The following is a 20,316-nucleotide window of genomic DNA, read 5'->3' on the forward strand; positions in this document are numbered from 1 at the left end:
GACAATAAAGATTTTTCATACCTCTTGTTTTTCTCCTCTTTACTAATCGCCCCACTACTCATCCAACATTGATTTGAGGAAAAACTCGGTTCTTGGGCATTTGCCCCTCAGATGATTATTTTCTTATATAGATGATTAGACTAAAATATTTTGAGTCATTCCTGATCCTACTTAGGAGGCTCTGCAACGTTCCAGTGCTTGACATAAGCTGTGAATAGTTGGAATATCTAGAAGATCACACCATAAAGGTAGGTGGGGCTATTAAAGTGGAATTTTTCCTTGCCTAGAAAAAGAACGGAGATTTTGGAGAGTCAGGGAAATTCCATATTGATTACTAGTCAAATAGTTACCTTACCCCTGACCCAGAGTGTGATGTCAGTAACTCTAGTTCTTTGTTTATTTAAACATGTTTAGGGGAAGGATATGAGTGCTGAGGTCATTTTAATGGTAGGACTATGATTGATAAGCATGAACAGTAACTAAAGACACCCTGAAGGAGAAGTCAGTTATCAATTAGGACAATTGTCTCTTGAAGGCTTGTTTTCCAATAAAGCTGAATTTTCTGCTAGGCTTGTGTTGATCAGGTTCAGTAGACCACTAGTTAGTTGGATAGTTGGTTAATTAATTAAGAATTTTTTTTAAATCTAGAATTTTCCATTTGTGGCTATCTTTACTTCCCTATCCTCTACTTGCAATTCCCATCAAAATGATCAAAAGAAATAAAACATGCCTTTTGAATAAAATAAAAAAAAACTCTCCCATTTAAAAAACTGGAGTCTTTTGCTAGATTTGAAAATCAATTAGTCAGTAGGGATTTTTATTAATCAATCATGTAAGTAATTAAAAATATTGATCAATGGCATACAGCAGTGAGTACCAGATGCAGCTTCTAACTATCCTTCCCATCCCCATTATATCACTACAGTGGATTTGTAAAGCAGGAGAATAATGACACTTTCAGTGTTAAAAGGCCCAGTTCTTTGTCATCCCTTTACCCAGAGAAAGAATAAACTTCTTTGTTGGGGAGATATCAGTAATGAAATGAATCACATATCACTGTTTCCCTTGTGTGAACTCAGGGTGTCCATCATATCTGGTTCTTGGCAAAATTGTAAAGTTGGCAAAGTTTGAAATTCTGAACCTCTAGCCTGTCCTTTTACATACTCAATGACAACTCCTCCCTACTAATCACCCTAATGACCATCCAACATTGCTTTGAGGGAAAACTCGGTTCTTGGATATTTGCCCCTCAGTGTATATGTGATTTACTGGCTTCCCTCTCCTGGAGTGACATGTTTAGGTCTCATATTTCACAGAAGCATAAAATCTAGTAGAGACCCTTAGGGATCATTGTGTCCAATTCCCTTACTTTCACATGAGAAACTTGAAGCCTCCAAGGGTGAAGGTCTTATGCATGGTCACAAGATAATATAATGGCAATGAAAAGTCTAGAATGCAATTCTCTTGATATATAGTAGCTTCTACATGTTATCTAGTTATTCAATATATAATTAGAATAATAAGCTGCTAGCTTAGGGTTTGGGGGTAAGGTGTCCCATTGAGTGTGAATAAAGATAGGCTTTGGACAACTTCCATAAGGACATGTGCTCTGACACAACAATCTCTTTTTTTGGTCCTATTTGTCCCTATAATGGGACAAGGGTTTAGGGACAAGGAAAATAGAAATAGTGGTCCTTTGCCAGAGAGGAGGAATAGCTCACACAATAGATTTCAAAGAATGATTCTATCCCTTGTCAAATATTTGGGGATTCTTCAAACTCTCTCTCTCTCTCTCTCTTTCTCTCTCTCTCTCTCTCTCTCTCTCTCTCTCTCTCTCTCTCTCTCTCTCTCTCTCTCTCTCTCTCTCTCTCTCTCTCTCTCTCTCTCTCTCTCTCTCTCAGAAATCTCTCAGAAATCCATAGGAAGGAGAATCTCACTTTCTCAGCACCAACCACAACCTTAAGCACATAGCAGTGGCAACATATGCTGCTTTCACAGGTGAACCTGGGATTGGATTGCAAGCTTCTGACTGTCTCTTCTGCTTTATAATTGATGGAACCAGGAGATAAGTAGCATATCCCAGAAAAAAACTTTAACCAAGAGTTGGCTAAGTATTTGTTTGTTAATTAGTTTGTTAATAAAGACAGAAACAAGACCTTTCTTTCCTATGTCCTGCCATCAAAGACTCAATAAAAGGATACTGGGCTAAATTCTTTTAAGCCTTAAATGGCATGTACCTAATTTTTTTAACATTTAGGAAATCTTTTTGAGCATACATTTGTTGATTATGTTTATAGACAGGATCTGTCCACTTTGTCTCTATTATGTGTTTGGACCAGCTTTTGAACTACTCCTTGGATTGTGGCATTTCCAATTTAGTCTGTTGCTTAGAAGGACCAAGAAATATTCAGCTTTATTGTGAGACATGTTGAGAAAATTATCTGACAGGTTCCTTCAACCTCTGATACATGAATTCCCAGGAGAGTGAAAATCACTCAGAAGATTCTGTCAAGGATATGGTTGTCTTTAACCTTGTGCACCAAAGTCAATATCATTTAGCCCTTAAATGTTCTTTGTAGATAAGACCTCGGGCAGTTTGAAACAGAACCTGGAACCCAAGACTTTTCTAGAAACACAAATAGATGTGTAGAGAAAGCTGCCTATGAAATGCTAGCTCCTCGGGGTCACTTTACTGGCCATGGATTGTTTTCACCTGGCTCACTTGCTCCCTCTCCTGGCAAGACAACCAGTCCTGTTGCCATAAAATATTATTAACAATAAATTTAATATAAAAATGAGCTTAATAATAATAAATAAAATTTAAATAAATGAATTAATTGAGTTACCCTTAGCAGAAAAATCCTTTCCTTGCCTTACTCTTTGCCTAAAAACAGCCTCAGAATAAGAGAAAGGTAGGATGTATTCATTCGGGGTTAAGGGTGTTTAAGCTGTAATTTTTGCTTTTCCATTCCAGCAGCCCAGAGGTCCTGACTATAGAAACCTATGATATAAAAGGGTAATTGAGTCAAGGAAGGGAAACAATGGAAGGTACTCTAGCTAATAGATTTATGGGCATCCTTCATGTCCCCTCTTCCCCTCTCCACTCCATGAAGATGAATGATTGCAAGAAGATCATGAAGGGTTCCCCACCTGAAAAGACAAATGGATAGAGCCACACCACAAACTGAGATAGGGACTGGACTTATCCTTTTATTTGCTATATTAATCTCCCTTGTGAAGAATTTCTTCTTCCAAAATAGGCCAATACCTCTCTATAATTTATAGTTTTAGAGAATTGTTAAGAATGCTAAGAGGTTAAGGGACTTGCTCAGGGTGACATAACCACAAAGTGCCAGAAATGAGACCTATTTAAGCCACCATACAATGAGATTTATAATTCATGTATCCATGTAGCTACTGACTACAAATTAAATACTCATGTTGTCTAATTCAGCCAAAAATTTGTCTCTAATATTGAAATATTGACATCTAAGATATGTACCTTGTCTCTTAACACTTCTCCTTTTCAGCTCTTGCTATGAATTTTTGGTTTTGACCTAGCTTCTGTCTTCAGTATGATCTTCCACCAATGTCCCTTCTCAGATAGTCAATGGAATATCCAGTTACATGCTTCATACTTCTAATCATGATGAATTTTTTCAACAGTATTGAGATATATCAGACCATTCAGTGTGCTAGGTGGTTGATGAAGCTATCTCCATTTCTAGTTCAATAAATTTTACAATAGTAAATCCACAAACTTCTAAAAATTGTGGGGGATGTCAAGGTGCCAAAATCACATAAGCTGATATTGGTCCATACTAGGTACTAGGCATAGAAGACTGTCCTTCCTTGTTCCTCTTTCAAATAAGTGTGTGTGTGTGTGTGTGTGTGTGTGTGTGTGTGTGTGTGTTTATATACATATAGATGAGAGAGAGAAAGAAAAAAAATACATACACACACACACACACACACATATATATATATATGCATGTGTCATGGCATCATCTCCTGATGTCTTGGTCCTCTTTGAGAATGAAGAACAGGCAACAATAACCATATGTGTACTCACATACTAAAGGGTAAAAAATATCAGTAGGTCTGGAATCAGAGCATCAGTATTCAAATCAATTGCCACTTGTATAATTTTGAGTTGTCACTTCATCCCTTTGGAGTTTTTCTCATTGGAAAAATAAAGGGTTTGGACTTTGAGATACCTTCCAGTTCTAGTTCCATGAGTCTATGAAGGGTCCAATGTCATATCATGGTATATTCAAACCTGTTCCTTCTAGATCTAAATCTAAATCCAAAACTAAAATATAAAAGTAATATGAACTTTCTAATCCTGAATCTCTGTTCTGACAAGTAGCCTTCCTTTGTGGCACAGCCCTTGGATCATGATGAGCCATAGACACCATGCTATAAGCCCAACTCATTTTAACTTAAAAAGTTTGTGTTGTGCTCCTTCTAACTCAGATCCCACCTATTCTGCCCTGAGTAAGATGGCCCTTCACTCCTTTGTGATGGTTGCCTTGTCACTAATGTTTATCAATTCTTGGTCCTTGGCAGTACCTTTTTCTTAATATGCTAATATCACTGGAGCTTTCTTCTTTATTATGTGATTCTCTAAAAGTCCTCATGTGGGGTAGAGGCCCTCATTGGAGGGCAGTACAGAAAAAAAATCAGGGAAACAGATATTTTTGGTTTGTCTTTTTTTTATTTTTTTAAAAATCAGGTTGCTCTTCCTCAGATGGAATTTGCAGCTCCAGATCGGCTCTGTTTGCTCAGACTTGCTGACATTTCCATGGTCTTTTATTAAAAAATCCGATTAACCTGCTGAGAAAGCAGGATGTTTATCCAAAGCTTATGGACTCTCCCTTCTTGCCCATCCTGTATTGAAGCCTGGGTAACATCAGGTTTGCAGTGGCAGGGTACTTTCTTTTGAGGACTTGGTTTCCTTTTTCATAAACAGAAATAATACTCTCTGAGTGGAGAAGAGTATGCCCAAAGAGGAAAGACCCATTCCCTCTGAAGATTTGTACTAAGCAATCCTGCTTATTCAGTCATAAAGTGGGTCTTAGAGATCCTTTTCTCTTCTTCATCTTGCCTTTTTATGTAATCTGTAATCTGGTGATCCCTTTTAGAAAAAGAAAATAGATATTGCAAAGTAGGAGGGATAGCAGTCAAGTTAGAGATGTCCTATACTTTTTCCCCATTCTTCATTAATCTGAGACCTAATCAATAGAATTTTTGGAATATCTTCTCCTTGTTATTTATTTCTAAGGATGCTTACTGAGTATACAATTTCCCCAGGATAAACTGATCTACTTCTAGTACTATTAGTACGGAAACTACTAGTGAGCTTTGTGTGTGTGTGTGTGTGTCTGTCTGTCTGTCTGTCTGTCTGTCTGTGTGTGTGTGTTCTTGTGAAACTGATTGCTTGAATTGCTACTAGTTTGAGAGCATTTGGTAAAGTAATTTTTAGTTTTCCAAAAATGAAGTTGGGCACTTTTTAAGGAATGGTCCAAGATCCTTGCAGCCTCAGTGAGAATTCTAATATTACAGTTGCTGGTGGGTCTGAGAAAAGGAGGGCTTTATCTGACTCAACAAGCAACAGAGCTATCAACTTCAAGGACTATAGTTCATATTTATCTTAAGTCTTATATAACTCAAGGCATCTTTGACCCTGACATAATGGATGACCCCAAGAGCCAATATTTCAACTTGGAGAGATTAGTGAAATATATGTATATGCCTGTATAAATAAATATCTAACACTTTTTCTCCCTCCCCCAACTCTCTATTTTGAGTATACACAGCCCCTAGTCTTTCACTAGAGGAATGCTCATATTAATTGGCACTGAGTTCATGTAGAACTGCTGACACAATTAGTCATAATAATAATAAAAAGAACTCCACATTTCTGCAGGAAGTGAAAATGCTATTGGAATTTTAATAACGGCTCTATCTTCCTTCCCATGAATGATTAACTCAAGTGGATTTCAGACCTGAGATGGCTCTTCATCCACTTAAGACCCATAGGAAAACTGCAAGAACTAAGCAATAAAAGCTATTCAAACATCAGAAGTGACAACTGGCTGATGTAGAAGACATTGAACAGGGAATTAGGGATGAACTCAGGCCGGTACCTCAGAGTCTTTATATCTAGCATTCTGCCATTCTTTAGAAAATGGGGGTTTGGAGTGTACTGACCCTTCAGCTTCCATATTCTCTGTGTCTTTTGCTGATATTCTCTCTTGGGGCTGGTCCAGACCCAAGCTTATAGAATGTAAGAGCTGGAAGGATCTTTAGAGACCACATAGCCATTCTTTTATAGCAAATAATAATAAAAATGAGAAAGGTAAAGTGACTTAACAAGAATTTGTTGGAGGATCTGGTTATATTTAGTCTGGCAAAGAAAAGATTGAAGATGGAGAACAAGGTCTCAGCTAGAGTTCAAGCATTTAAGTGGTATTGTGAAAGAGGATGGTCTGCTTGGCACAAAAGCAAAGACCTAGAGCAATAGTTGAGGACACATAGAGGAGCAGAGGAGAGTAGCAGAGAAGCAGGTCTCATTTTGATATTTTTAAAAAGCTTCCTAACAATCAGAACTATCCAGTGATGGAATGAGTTGACTTGGCAAGTAAATGGGTTCATCCCATCTCTGCCACCTATAGAAGTCTTCAGGGGAAATCTGAATGACCACTTGTTAGGCATGTTGTAGTGGGATTCAACTCTTAGTTTCTTTGTGTACAGAATTCTAAATGGGTATGGGGCCCTAGGTCTGTCACTGAATGAGAAGTTCAATTAATGTTAACTATTTGAACATGGTGAAAAGAATCATAGCAGTAAGACTGGGTTCCAGGAGGACATTGCATTTGGTATCTCCATGAAAAAGGTATATAGGAGGGGAGTATCTAGGAATTCACTTTGGCTGGGATACAAAGGAAAAGAAAGGCTCATATGTAGGAACCTGTGGTGTTGTGGGAAAAGTACTAGATTTGGGGTCAGAGGCTTGAAATCTGACCACTTCCATAAATTTCTGCAAATACCTTAACCCTTCTGAGGATATTAGAAAACATGAGGTCTGTATCAGTTGTAGATCTCTTATTCTTTCCTTATAATCCTTAACCAAAGCTTTTGATTTTGTTTCTAAAATCAGAAATAATTTACCCAATGCCTGATTTGGGTCTAGGATGCCTTTGGATACAGTTTTGGATACAGTTGTCTGGATGTCTCAGCTTTGCTTTAAGGAGCATGTTGTTAGAGGTGCTTTGGGATGGATCACTAAATTGCTAAAGGAAATAAAGTACAGAGGAAGGAGGAAGCAGATAAGAAGGCGATGTGGTTCTAGGTTCCAGTGTGCTGCTCTTACAGGCTCAGCATTGCTAGAGTTGATTCCTCTGTATTCTGAAGCCCTCTATTCATTTCAAAAGTAGGAGCAGAGATCAGACTGGCTTCATGCCCACAAGACACTTTTTCCTGGAATGAACCATATAGAAATGACAGCTCTTCTCTGTAGAGATAACTCAATTGGATTTAAAGTACTTGGGGGTGTGAGGCAAAGCTTCAACCAAATTCCTATTTGTACTTTCCAAAATCACCTTCCCCATGGCCTCAAAACCTGCTTTTCCCCAATCAAATGATGCTCACCTTCAGAACCCTGTACCCTTAGGGCTTGCTCCCAGGTATCAAATCTTAAGGAAGATATTCTTTCTAAATAGCAGGAAGGCAATGAAGACCCAGATTGCTGTGCCCAGCAAGTCCTGGGCAAGGGGCTCAGCATGAGAAGTAGGTGACTTCATCTCCCAGCTGAAAGGGAAGTAACTACCCAGGAGAGAGTGTCCAACGTAAACCAAGATGGAATTCATTCCTGTAACAAGAAGATAGAGAGACCAGAGCTTTAATTTACCATTTAGTTCCTCCCTTTTCAAAGGCTCAGAGTCCCAGAGTGACAACAACTTCAACATCACTTGTTGTTTCTGCCCATCTGCAGGCCAAGGAAGAAAGGCCACAAAAGGAAGAACATTCTGTAATCAAAATAGAATTTGACCTCTATCAAACTTCTAAGGTCTGAAAAAAGTAGATGGAGTTAAGTACTGGTTATTTTTTAACTTTTAAAACAGAGTCAAAATAATTCTTTGAGCTATTTGGAGGACTGATGTAACAGTATGAGACACCAAAAATCCAAAATATTCATTTTGATAGGAAGCAAAACAAACAAGCAAACAAACAAAACCCTAATAACAACTAATGGGCCTGCTCAGCCACAGCAGGTACCAAAGCAGGAATCATAAAGTTAGTTATTAGATGATTTTCAGGTCTGTTCTCTGAGAGTCTTCATTTTGGTGGTTTCTACAATACATGTGATTGCCTTTGGCCATTATCCCTATTCTAATTTTCTTGTTCATATCAAGAAAAGCCAGGCATTTAAAAGTGTGTGTGTGGGGGGGTGAGGTTTCTAATTGGTTTCAGTAAAAATCTATTTGGAAATAATCTTCTTTATGAATCTCTAGAAAGAATAGGCAGGATAAAGTCCTATGTCTAATTTATAGGGAATGTGAATTCTTAACATAATCCAATCCAATTCAATCAAACTCAAGAATAAAACATAAACACACACACATATTCTGGGATTTAGTTTCCTCATCTGAAAAATTAAAGGATTGAAATAGATGTCCTCTGAGATCTCTTTTAATTCCATAATTCCATCATCATACCTGGAGGAGATTTTAGAAGATCATCTACTCTAATCATCTTATTTTATACATGAGAAGAGTGAGGATGAGGGGAAAAGACCTTTTTTAAGGTAATAAGAGATAGTTGGTACTCTGTGAACACAGGTTCTCTGATTACAAATTTAGCACTGTTTCTATACTGCCACACTGACTTCTTTTACTGATTCCTTGGGTTCCTATTTCCTTTTTTTTTTTTTTTTTTTTTTTTGGCTAAAAACATCTAGGTATAAACAAGCAAATAGCCAGACACATGCCTAGTCTCTCTCACCTTTACTCTCTTTTGAGACTCTCCTGTAATGCTGGACTCTTGCTTAAAGAAACTTACCAGCTCATTTGTTAAGCCTTTCCTGGCTTCTGGAGCCCTCAATGATAATATAGAATGATAGATCAGATATTCTATATTTTGATGCATCTATAATCTTATCGATGTGGCTGTTACCTCTATAACAATAAATTAGTATCATTCTGGTTTAGTAAATGTTCTTCATTATTTCTTTAATATTCTTTACAATATCATTTCTTAATATTCATTAGCCTTATGACTAACCTGATGATAATCTTCTAAGAATTTAGCTAGACTTGTTCTAGGATGATAGACATAATTAGGCTCATGCTCAAAAATGTCCCAGGTTGTTAGGATCTACAAGAACTTCCAGTATTTGAAAATCTACAATCATATGTATACTTTGAAGAGGCATCAGAGGAAGATTTCCATGGAGATTATATCTTTCAACATTTAAACATACTTTGTCTTATTTTGTTCTCCAATTATTTCAGCTATGGAATGTAAACTCCTTGAAGGTTGGGACTGTTTCATTTTTGTCTTGGTATCCCTAGTGTCTAATGTTGTCTTGTATATAATAAGCACTTAGTAAATATTTACTGAATTGAATTGATTCTCCCCCTACAATTCCTCATTAAATTATAATTAAATTATAAATTAAAATAAGATATACCAAAGAGATCTTAAAGGAGGTAAAGGGACCCACATGTACAAAAATGTTTATAGCAGCCCTTTTTGTAGTGGCTAGAAACTGGAAACTGAGTGGATGCCCATCAATTGGGGGGATGGCTGAATATATTATGGTATATGAATGTTATGAAGTATTATTATTCTATAAGAAATGATTATCAGGATGATTTTAGAGAGGCCTGAAGAGACTTACATGAACTGATGCTAAGTAAAATGATCAGAACCAGGAAATCATTAATTGTATACGGCAACAACAATATTATATGATGATCGATTCTGATGGGCATGACTCTTTCCAACAATGAGATGATTGAGGCCAGTTTCAATGATCTCATGATGAAGAGAGCCATCTATACCCAGAGAGAAGACTGTGGGAACTGAGTATGGATCATATCAATAACATTCTTACTCTTTTTGTTATTGTTCATTTGCATTTTGTTTTCTTATTCATTTTCTCTCCTTTTTGATCTGATCTTTCTTGTGCAGCAAGATAATTGTACAAATATGCTTACATATATTGGATTTAAGATATATTTTGTCATATATAACATATATTGGATTACTTGCCTTCTAGGGGAGGGGGTGGGGGTAAGGAGGGAAAAATTTTGAACAGGATATGCAAGGATCAATGTTAAAAAATTATCTGTGCATATGTTTTAAAAATAAAAAAGCTCTAATAAAAAAGGAATGCTTTCAAAAAATAAATTATAAACATCTTGTGAGTAAGAATCATATAACAGTTTTCTGTATCCTGTCTTTCCTTCCTTTAATGTATAGTACAGTGCTGGATACAGAGTAACTATTCAATCATCATTTATTTGCATACAACAAGGATACAATCATATATGTTTCATATGTAATATTTCCTGTAGCCCCAAAACCTGGGAAATAAAAATTTTCCTCTTCATTTTCTTTAGTTTTTATCTATTTCATGACATTCCAGAGAATAGAGAAGTGCTACCCATCAGATTTCAATTCTCCCCTAGAGATAGGTTAGAATATTCTATTCAAGGTTACATGCTTTTGATAAATCACCCTTTCAAAATCTCCCAAGATAATATCAAACTGTTTTGGTCAAACTGGCTGGAAGTTTGACCTGTTCTCTTGGATTTTGTCCCTCTTTTTCTAGAGATGAGCAAAATTTTTATGCACAAACTGAAAATCATTGGATAATAGATATAAGCTTCACAAAGGGAAATTCCTCACCATTCTCACAAATGATCTAGAGGAAGATCCCCATATGCCCACACTTTCCCCCTTGAAAATTACCTGGAAAAATAAAAGGACAGCCACTCCACCAACCCTTCACATCAATGATGTAATACAGCAGGCCCAGCAGGATGAAAGAGAAGCAGCTGGTAGTTGTGACAAAGGACAGAGACCTGGTGGAAATTAGAAATAGAGATGTCAGAACCAGATGCTACCTGGGCAAGCAGGTTGTACTTTAAATGGGAAATTATCTACACTCAATGACTCAAGGTTTGATCCAAGTATGGATCAATCAGGTGCAGACTGAATTTTTCCAGATGTTATTAGCTTTATTTCCTCTAATGATACCATTACTATAATGCTAGACTCTTGTTTAAGAAAACTTAACAGGCTTCCCATATTTTTTTCCTTTTCTTGAAACTTTATTTATACCCTTCTGTCTACCTAGAATCCACTTTTCTATTTTCCCATTTTTTTAATGAAATCTGAAGATCTAAGTAAAAAAACAAAAACAAAAACAAAAAACCCAAAATAAAACACTCCCTTCACATATTTCTGCCTGTCTCCATCTACTCCATCTCTTTTTATTATTCTCTCTTGAACCTATGCTTCTCAACCATAGTTATTTGGGTCTTTTTTAACTCCATTAATAGTTATATACTACTTGAGGGAAGGGATTCAACTGAATTTAATTAAATTTACAAGCATCAATTAATAGTCTACTATTTTTTTACACAGTGTTCTAGGTACCGGGGATTTAAAAAAAAAAACAACACAAAACTGAAACAGTTCTTACCCTCCAAGAATTAACATCCTAATAAAAGAACACAATATATGCACAACTTGGTAATTGCAAATCATATACAAAATCATCGAAAATCATTTCAAGACTTAGATGAAATCAACAAAGGCCTCTTCTAGGAGGTAGCACCCAAGCCATGCACAGAAATAGTATCTGACAACTTTTTGTCTCACAAATTGCTTGCACATAAGAGATGATGAATGAATGAGTGAAAAAATGAATGGTGGGTATGAGGATCCTTACTGGGACTGAGGTACCTGAAGCAAGTGAGGAAAAAGGATTTGAGAGTTCAAAAGATATGGCCTGTCTACAGGCCTGAAAGTGTAGCAGAGGGAGGAAAAGATCTACCTGTTGGGTTTGAGTCTGGCCTTGGATGTGGGAAATGTACTTTCTTTGATGAGGCTGGCAGCGCTTTGCAGCCATTAAGCAATAACCTGGCTCCTCTCCAGCTTGACTGCATGTCATTTCATGGGGACCTCAGCAGCAGGCTGCCTTGGCTCTGATTTGCATCCACATGTTTTGTTCTTGTTACAATTCTCAGCTGGGAATGGTCATGATTATGTGCGTCTAGCACCATGATTTCCTGTGATGTAATTGGCTTCCTGCTATCTTGGGGAATGACCAATCTTTTACTAACAGGAGATTAAGGATTGCTAAATATAGGCCACACTCATTCATCTAAAGATTGTATATTTATGTAGGTATAAGTTTAGTGTAAGGATACACATAGGACTTTTTCAAATCTCAAGGTACTTTTATAACCATTATCCCATTTGACCTTCATGGTACCCTGTGTAAAATAGATTATTATCCCCATTTCAATAAAGGAGGGAATTGAGGTTCAAAAAATGTGAAGTCCATGTGGTAAGTTAACAACAGAGCCAAGACCAGATTCAAGATCTTCTGACCCTTAGTTGGTATTTTAACATCATACTACCCCATAGAGCATGATCTCTTTATCTCAATTAGAAGGAACTGATGGGATTCTCAGAAATTTAAATCTCTGGGGAATGAACACTAATTCCATAGTGTCCCAAGTCCTTGCCTACTGCTATGTAATTCAGAAAGCACTTTCATGGATACAAAGAATATCCTTGTGAGGTAAACCAGGCACCTTTTTTTTGCAGCTAATGGATCTTTGGGGAATAACACTTATCCTGTAAGAGTCCCAAGTTTGCCCAGTTTGGAGTGGGAATGCTGTGGGAACTGGCTTCTTTCTGAGTCTGAAACTTTTTGGGAGGAGGTGAGCAAAGAAAATAATGAGAGTCTCTCTTGTTGCATCTCCTTTTAAGTTTCTCTCTCTCTTATGGACAATGCCAAACTTCAGAATTTCAATCATTTAAGGACCTTAGGTTTTCTCTGTTTCTTATTCCCCCCTGTTCAGCCAGATGTTAGACAATTTTAACGACTTGGGTCCTGGAAAAAGGGGAGTTAAATGTACTTCCTGGGAAAGGGAATGGGGCCTCTCCCTGTTTGAAATCCAAGAGATGGTAATTCTCCCTTCTCTTCCATAACTGGGATCCACTTCTTCTTGGGAGGGAAGTGGGGGACAGTGAAAGGATGTCATTTCCCAAACTATATATGCCTCAGGAACAAAGGGACTTGTGGATCTTTCAGATGGGGTCTGGCAGGGAGGATAGAACTACATCACAGGTTAAAATCATGTCAGGGCCCAAACATATTTCATTACAACACTTACCTTTCTCTCTCTCTGGCTGCCAAAATATCTGTATAGAGCAAATGGCCCTAGAGGTTTCTTGTCAGTATGCATTAACACCTTCTTCCTCTCTGTTGCTCCTAAGAGGACCCATTATTTACTTCCCATTACTTGCCTGATTCTATCACTAGCTTTCCACTCTTCTCTAAGATGCAATGATCAGTTAATGTCCCAACTCTCCCAGAAGGGCCTTCACCAGCATGTGTGAGCCTCTGTTTCAGGCTTAGAGAACTTACATACTGCTCTATTCTCCTACAAGGCTATCAAGGGTCACATTCAGTGTTTTAAGGCTCACATAGAAATATTATGCCAAGGGATGGTGTGGCAAACTAAATTTTCATATTCCTTGAAGTAGTTAAGGCCACATTAATTAGAACTGCACTGGTTTCCTTTTTGAAATAGGAGAGAGAAGGTAGGTTGATGTATTCAATAAGAAATAAGTCTTTTCCAGAAGATTATGTTACAGTACTAGAAATATGCACAGACTAGGACAGAACTGGGAGGAGGCTTCTTAAACTTACTGGAATGACATGAGGATGAATAGGATGACATATCTGAATTTAGAAGAAAGGTCTTTGTGAAAATCCTACCTTTAGTTATCCCTCAGAGGCAATTCAGAGTGACACTGGGAAAAAAGCTGCAGGTTGATTTTCCATGTGGTTGTTAATAAGGCAGCTTGATGCCTAGACATTTAATTATATGTGAAGCATCTAGTAGAACCTCAAGTAAAACCTTATTATAGTAGCAAAACGATGAATGTAAAAAGATGCTACTCCATGGAACGTGGTTATTGAAAGCATGAGTTCTTTTTCTCAATTGGGAAGAGCCCATGGGATTTTCAGAAATTTGAGTCTCTGGGGAATGAGACTCATTTATATGATAAAGTCCCCCGCACTTATCTAGTGCTATGCAATTCACAATTCACAGTGCACTTTCATGGTTACAAAGGATATCCTTATGAGGGGCAAATATTACTATTCTCTTTTTATAGATAAAGAAACTGAGACACAGATATTTGTCAGCTGGCCTGCAGGTATAGGGCAGAGCTAGAAATAGGACCTACATCTCTCCATTTTTAATATAGAATGTTTACCGAACTCTTGAGCAAGAAACCAGTCTAATACGTTTCCCCTATCCTCATACTAATCTTTTCTAGCAAATCAGAAATCAGGAAAAATATATCATGTATGTTATGGAGGGAGGGCCAGGGGAGTGTGGTGTAGTGGAAAGAGCACTGGATTTCAATAAACTCAGCAAGCATTTTGTTTATTGATCAGAAGACACTGATTACTAACTTGATGAAATTAAAGAATGAATCATTTGCATGGGAGTATAAAAAACCCTGTGCTAGACACTGGAGGGAAAGGGAGAGATAAAAGCTAAAACAGTCTGGGGAAGGCAAAATGTACTCAAGTAAATACAAGGCAACATGTGATAAGAGAATTGGGGAGACAGAGAAAGGGAACAGGAAACACTTTGTAATAGCCCTAGGCTGTATTGTAAAGCAAGATGAGGATTAAGAGGCAGAGATGAAGAGGATATTCCAGGCATGGGTCAGGATGTGTGCAAATTTAAGGGGGGGTAGGGCAGAAAATGAATGTCTATCATGAGGGAAGCAAGTGATCAGCTAGTTTGGAATATAAAATAGGTAACATACTACATATATATATATATATATATATATATATATATATATATATATGTTGCCTAAAAATTTCATGTGATCTCATTGGATAGATTCAAAAGCACTTACCAGAGGTTTTTATTGACTGGAATAAATCCTTCATTCTGTGTGCCCATAGTGAGGATAGCTGAAATAATCCCCTGAGAGATCCAAAAGAAAGAACAGGTCAATAGCTGACTTTATAGAAGCAAAAGATTACTTCAGGAGTCATAGAAATTGGGGTGGAGTTGGGCCATAGATGTGGTGACAAATGTCCATGTTGGACTTTTAAATGTTTTCATTGATTAAAGAATTAAGAGATACTTTGCTTAATAAGAATGTAAGCAGAGACAAATTCTAAATCAGGGGTCACCTTGGATTAAAGAATATAGTTCTGGGAAAATCACCCTGTGTCACAAAGGGCATTCTCCAAAGAAGAGGCAGATGATAGAAAAATGGAGATTTCCAAATAATTATTCTTTTGATTTTGGTGCCACATAGCAGGTATTTCTGATTATTTTAGAGTCACTTGTTCATTTTTTTTTTTTTTTTACTCTTTCAGTATACTCATTATAAAGACTTTTAAACAAAACGATTTGCCAAAGTAGAGAATTAAGTCATTTTACAGAAGAGAGGGGCCTGGAATTTAAAGAATATTTAGGCTGCTCAAAGGATCTTAAAACTAGTCTATGATCATTTCATTTGTCACTCTGTAGAAGTGCCCATTAAAGACTTTCCCAATTCACTTTTTTGGTGTCAAGGTCTCTTCCTATCTTTGACGTATGACCCACCTGATGATAGGTATTAAGTTATATATGTGTCTTAGAATTTTGTAACTCCAAGGGGTTGAGAGATAGAAATGAATTGCTATTGCTTGTTAGAAAATAGACCCATGTATATACACATGTAGACACAGCTAATTTAACTATTGAGGCCTTATATCCTCATGTTGATAATTTTGTATATTGATGATTTATGTGTATCCTATTCCCCTATTGATAAAATCTCAGTATTCATAAGAAGAAACCCAAAGAAGAAAACTAAACATTTCAACTAAGGGTCTTTGATCTCTCACCAAAGAGATCCAAGCCCAACCTCTTAGCAATAAATGTTGCTAACAAATTAGGAACAGAATTTATTGATTCCTTCATTTATTGATGTCTAGATTTACTAATTACTATCCTGACTATCTATACAATTTAAATTGTTTATATTAATTATACTCTTTTGCTTTTACTTCTAAACCTGTAGAAAATTGGGCTCAAAAAACCCCATAGATAATATCTTTAACAAAACTGTTGTTTGCAAACCTTTAGGTGAATCCAGTTCTATGCTTCTTTGACTAATTACAAGGCTCAGAAATTCCCATGTCAAAGTTTTGGAAATGGGATGATTAGGCTACACTTTACTTCTCCACAAATTTGTACCTGGAACCTATTTTGCCTCCCCTCCCTGTCCCAATAAAGGAACATCCTTAAACCAGGTCAGAGATGGGACTTTTTATATAATACAGGAAAATTGGGATAATCAGGGTACAATTTAGTATTCTTTAATAACTAGAAAGAAGTAATATTAACAGAGCAAATATTACTTTATGTGAGTAGACCTAACTCAGAAATTTTTCCTATCTAGAAACAAAGAGGAAAAATATCTGTACAACACTAAGAATGTTTTAATCTAAAACATTCTCCTTTCTTAAGGGACTATGAGGGTGATAGGTCACAGAAGTCTTGATATTTAAAGAATAGAAACTCTGATGACTAGATTCCTTGTATTGTTAATCCATCCTTAGTTGGGTTCCCACTAATAAACTATGACTCCCTCTGTTTAGCTTTGATACTAGCCTACTTTTATAACAACAACAACAAAAAATTTCCATATATACATTGATGACATACTTGTAATATCAGATTTAATATTTTAGAAAAAAAATGGGATGGATTTTTTTTCCCCACAGAGTCCCTTTTTATCTGAGAAGACAGTTCTCTAAGAACATATTTTTTCTTCAAATTACTACCTTTGTGACTTTGGGTTTAACCTCTCTGAGCTTCAGTTAGCTTATTTGTAAAATAAAGGAGTTTGACTAAGTCTCTGAAGTCTCTTCCAGCATTAAATCTACCCTTAAACCTGTGATTTTATGATCCTTCAATTCCATAGGGACATTATGTACCTAGTTTTAAACCACAAATCTGTCATTGATATTTCCATGTCATTTACCAGGCCATACTTGATGCTTCCTCCCTTGCTTATGATGAATGGATTGGCTTAGTTTGCTTCTAATTCAAAAATAAATCCATGTGTTGATATGGGATCCCAGTTCTCTAGTTATTTCCCAAGGGAGTTAGCATTTGGATGTAATGTCGATATATGCTAAAATTTATAATAATAGTAATAGCTAATATTTTTATTATATTTTCCCTCTTTTTAACTGCTTTTGGATAAGTGAAGAACGAAGTAAAGGAAAAGGAAGATCTGAAGTCTGTCAAAATGTGAGTTTCAATCCCATCTCTGATATTTTTTAAGCCCTGTGACTATAAGAAAGTCATTTCCTTATCTTTAAAATGGAAATAATAATGGGTTTGGTACCTATCTCACAAAGTTGTTTTGAAGTTTAAATGAGCTCATGCAAATGAAGCACTTGGCCAATCTTAATTAATGGTGCTTTAGTTATTATGTCATTTAAATTTCACAAGAAGTTCTTTAAATCATGGTAGAACTTTGTGTCTATTTTACAGATGAGGAAAGCAACATTTTATAAAGCAAACAACTTGCTTATTTTACACAACAAATGTGAAAGAACTAAGGCTTCAACTGTTACTTTGTCTAGTCCTCTTTCCTTTACATTGTGTGTGTATTTCAGAATGATGGTATAAAACCAGGAAAGGACCTTAAAGGCCATCCAGTTCAAATTCATCATTTTACAGATAAAGTAACTAAGACTCTTAGAGGATAAGTGACTTCCCCAAGATACCACAGATACAAAGTAGCAAGGTTAGGATTTGAATTCAGATCTGGATTCTAAATCCAGTATTTTTTCTACCACACCGGAGATAGAAGCAGATCACTAACCATCTCATGGAATCATTGGGCAAAGACTTGTGTCTCTATCTCTTCATTTGTAGAATGGTCAAGATCACCTTGCCCTGCTCCTTCACTCTGTTCCTGACATATCTTCTGTTATTATTAAAAAGCTCAATTTTGGAAAGAAGGTGAATCCTGGGGTGCAGGGGTAAACATGGTCCCAAAAGAGTCATTTTATCCCATACTGTGTCTTTGCAATGCTTTGGACTGCTTTGCAGTTTCCATCATCTCCTGTACCTTTAGATCTCCCACCCAAGTCAGCAGTTGAGGTAACACGTGTTCCCTTTTCCTCCAAACTCAAGTCTCTTGAGTTTTTCCCTTGGTTCTTTCCAAGTCAGCATGCTCATTCTGCTCTTTTGAAATCTGGATTTATGAGACAATCTTTTCCAAACACCAAATGACAAAAAATGAAAAATCACCAAGACCATTTCAGCAAGGCCGGGCTGCAGCTGCATTTCTATCCCTCTCCTGGGCACAGATGTAGTTAGTGCACAGCTTTTACTAGTTCAGCTTATGAGGAGATTTAGAGAAGTCTGTCTGCCCTTCACCTTTGGTTTCTGTGGAAGGGTTACAGCCAGCAGCCTGTCATCCATCACAAAAACTTCCAACAGGAATGGGGTGTGGAAAGAAGGCCAGGTCCCTTTGCCTAATAGTCACTGTTTTTTCCTCTCCTCTCATTTGGGAAGTGCTCAGCCAAGATTGAGCATCTTCAGGAAATCCAAGCTGTTAATTGTTTCTGCCTGCTAAAGACATTTGTTCTTTTCTTCCTCCATCCCTAATACAATGGTGATAGCTGCATCAGCAGCCTGGGCATGTCATAACCTGAATGTGTCATATGCCTATGTTGAAAACTGCAGATACCAACTTGAAATATATGGCTTGCATGTTGTGGATGAAAGGCTGAATAATGATTGGAAATCCAACCTCAAATACACCTTGAAAACAATTATACAATGAACAGAAACAACTGCTTGTAAGAACAAGTGTAAAAACACTGGCTGTGACCCTTATTCAGCTCCTCTTCACCTCTTTCATAGACTATTAAAGTCCCTTCTAATCAGACTCCCTGCTTCCAGTCTTTCCCATCTCCAATGCATTTTCCTCACAGCTCCTGAATACTCTCCTGAAAGTACAGTTCTAATCATGTCATTCCCTTATTCAAAAGCCTGAAGTGGTTCTGTATTGCCTGTGGGATACAATACAAACTCCTTTCATTGTCATTTCAAGCTCTTCATAGCATGGCTCCATCTGACCTTTCTAGGGATATTATACATTACTCCCTTTCCCACATTCTGTGTTCTACCTGAACTGGCTTCTTTGCTGTTTCCCAAACTAGCATTTCATCTTCCACCTCTACCTTTACACAAACGATTCCCTAATTCCCACAATGTATTGTGTCTTCAACCTAATCTCTTGAAATGCTTAGATTCCTTTAAATCAGAAAGGCCTTTTGTGATTGCTCTAGTTATTAATACTCTCCTCAAGTTACCTTATATTTACTTGTGCTGCATGTTGTATCTCATCCTACCTCTCTAGAATGGAGGCTCCTCAAGGTCAGGGACTGCTTTCTAAGTTTATCTTTATTCAAAAATTTTAGCAAAAAAATGGGACATTAGAACAATTCTTCAGTGCTTTTAAGTTCTCTATTCCTGCCATTTAATTCCTTTGCTAATATTGCTCTTTGCAGAACCTCTCTATCATCTCTCCCCACCTTGACTCCCAACAGGACAATTTGTAGAGGAGATTCTCATTCAAGTTCAGGTTAACCTAGATGACTTTATAGGCCTTTCCAACTCTGAGACTCTGGGCAATTCTGTATAAATCACTGAGGCCTGAACAAATATATGTTATTATAATGACTCATCCCAAGAAGGTTTTCATTATAAGATAGCTCAGGGACTTACATTAAAGGAATTAATCTCTAAGGGTGGTGGGGGAGCCTAGTATTTGACAAGCAGCTCTGTCTTCTGGCCTTCTGAAATCACATTTTGGAGGCTGTTACCTATACAACAATGAAAATAGCAAATCTGAAAAACAGACCACTTACAATTTGATTCTTCTTGACCTCCTAAAAGAATTGCAATTCAGACCTCACTGGGACTGATGACTCAGGACAATAGGTTTTTTCTCTCT

The 20,316-nt window shown here is 37.0% G+C and overlaps 1 protein-coding gene across 1 annotated transcript in view; it reads right to left on the reverse strand.

Annotated features, from left to right (window-relative positions):
- Window positions 1–4,741: 4,741 nt before the first annotated feature.
- Window positions 4,742–20,316, reverse strand: part of LOC141553817 (heparan-alpha-glucosaminide N-acetyltransferase-like) — a 326,105-nt gene continuing 310,530 nt past the window's right edge. The window contains exons 14-17 of the mRNA XM_074285273.1: window positions 15,193–15,263; window positions 10,981–11,093; window positions 7,654–7,873; window positions 4,742–5,137 (exon numbers count right to left, since the gene is read on the reverse strand). Coding sequence (XP_074141374.1) covers window positions 7,692–7,873; window positions 10,981–11,093; window positions 15,193–15,263 — 366 coding nt within the window. The 3' untranslated portion in view covers window positions 4,742–5,137; window positions 7,654–7,691. The remainder of the gene's footprint in view (window positions 5,138–7,653; window positions 7,874–10,980; window positions 11,094–15,192; window positions 15,264–20,316) is intronic.

This window comes from Sminthopsis crassicaudata, chromosome 2 (assembly GCF_048593235.1).
Source record: "Sminthopsis crassicaudata isolate SCR6 chromosome 2, ASM4859323v1, whole genome shotgun sequence".
In the NCBI taxonomy this organism is placed as follows: Eukaryota; Metazoa; Chordata; class Mammalia; order Dasyuromorphia; family Dasyuridae; genus Sminthopsis; species Sminthopsis crassicaudata.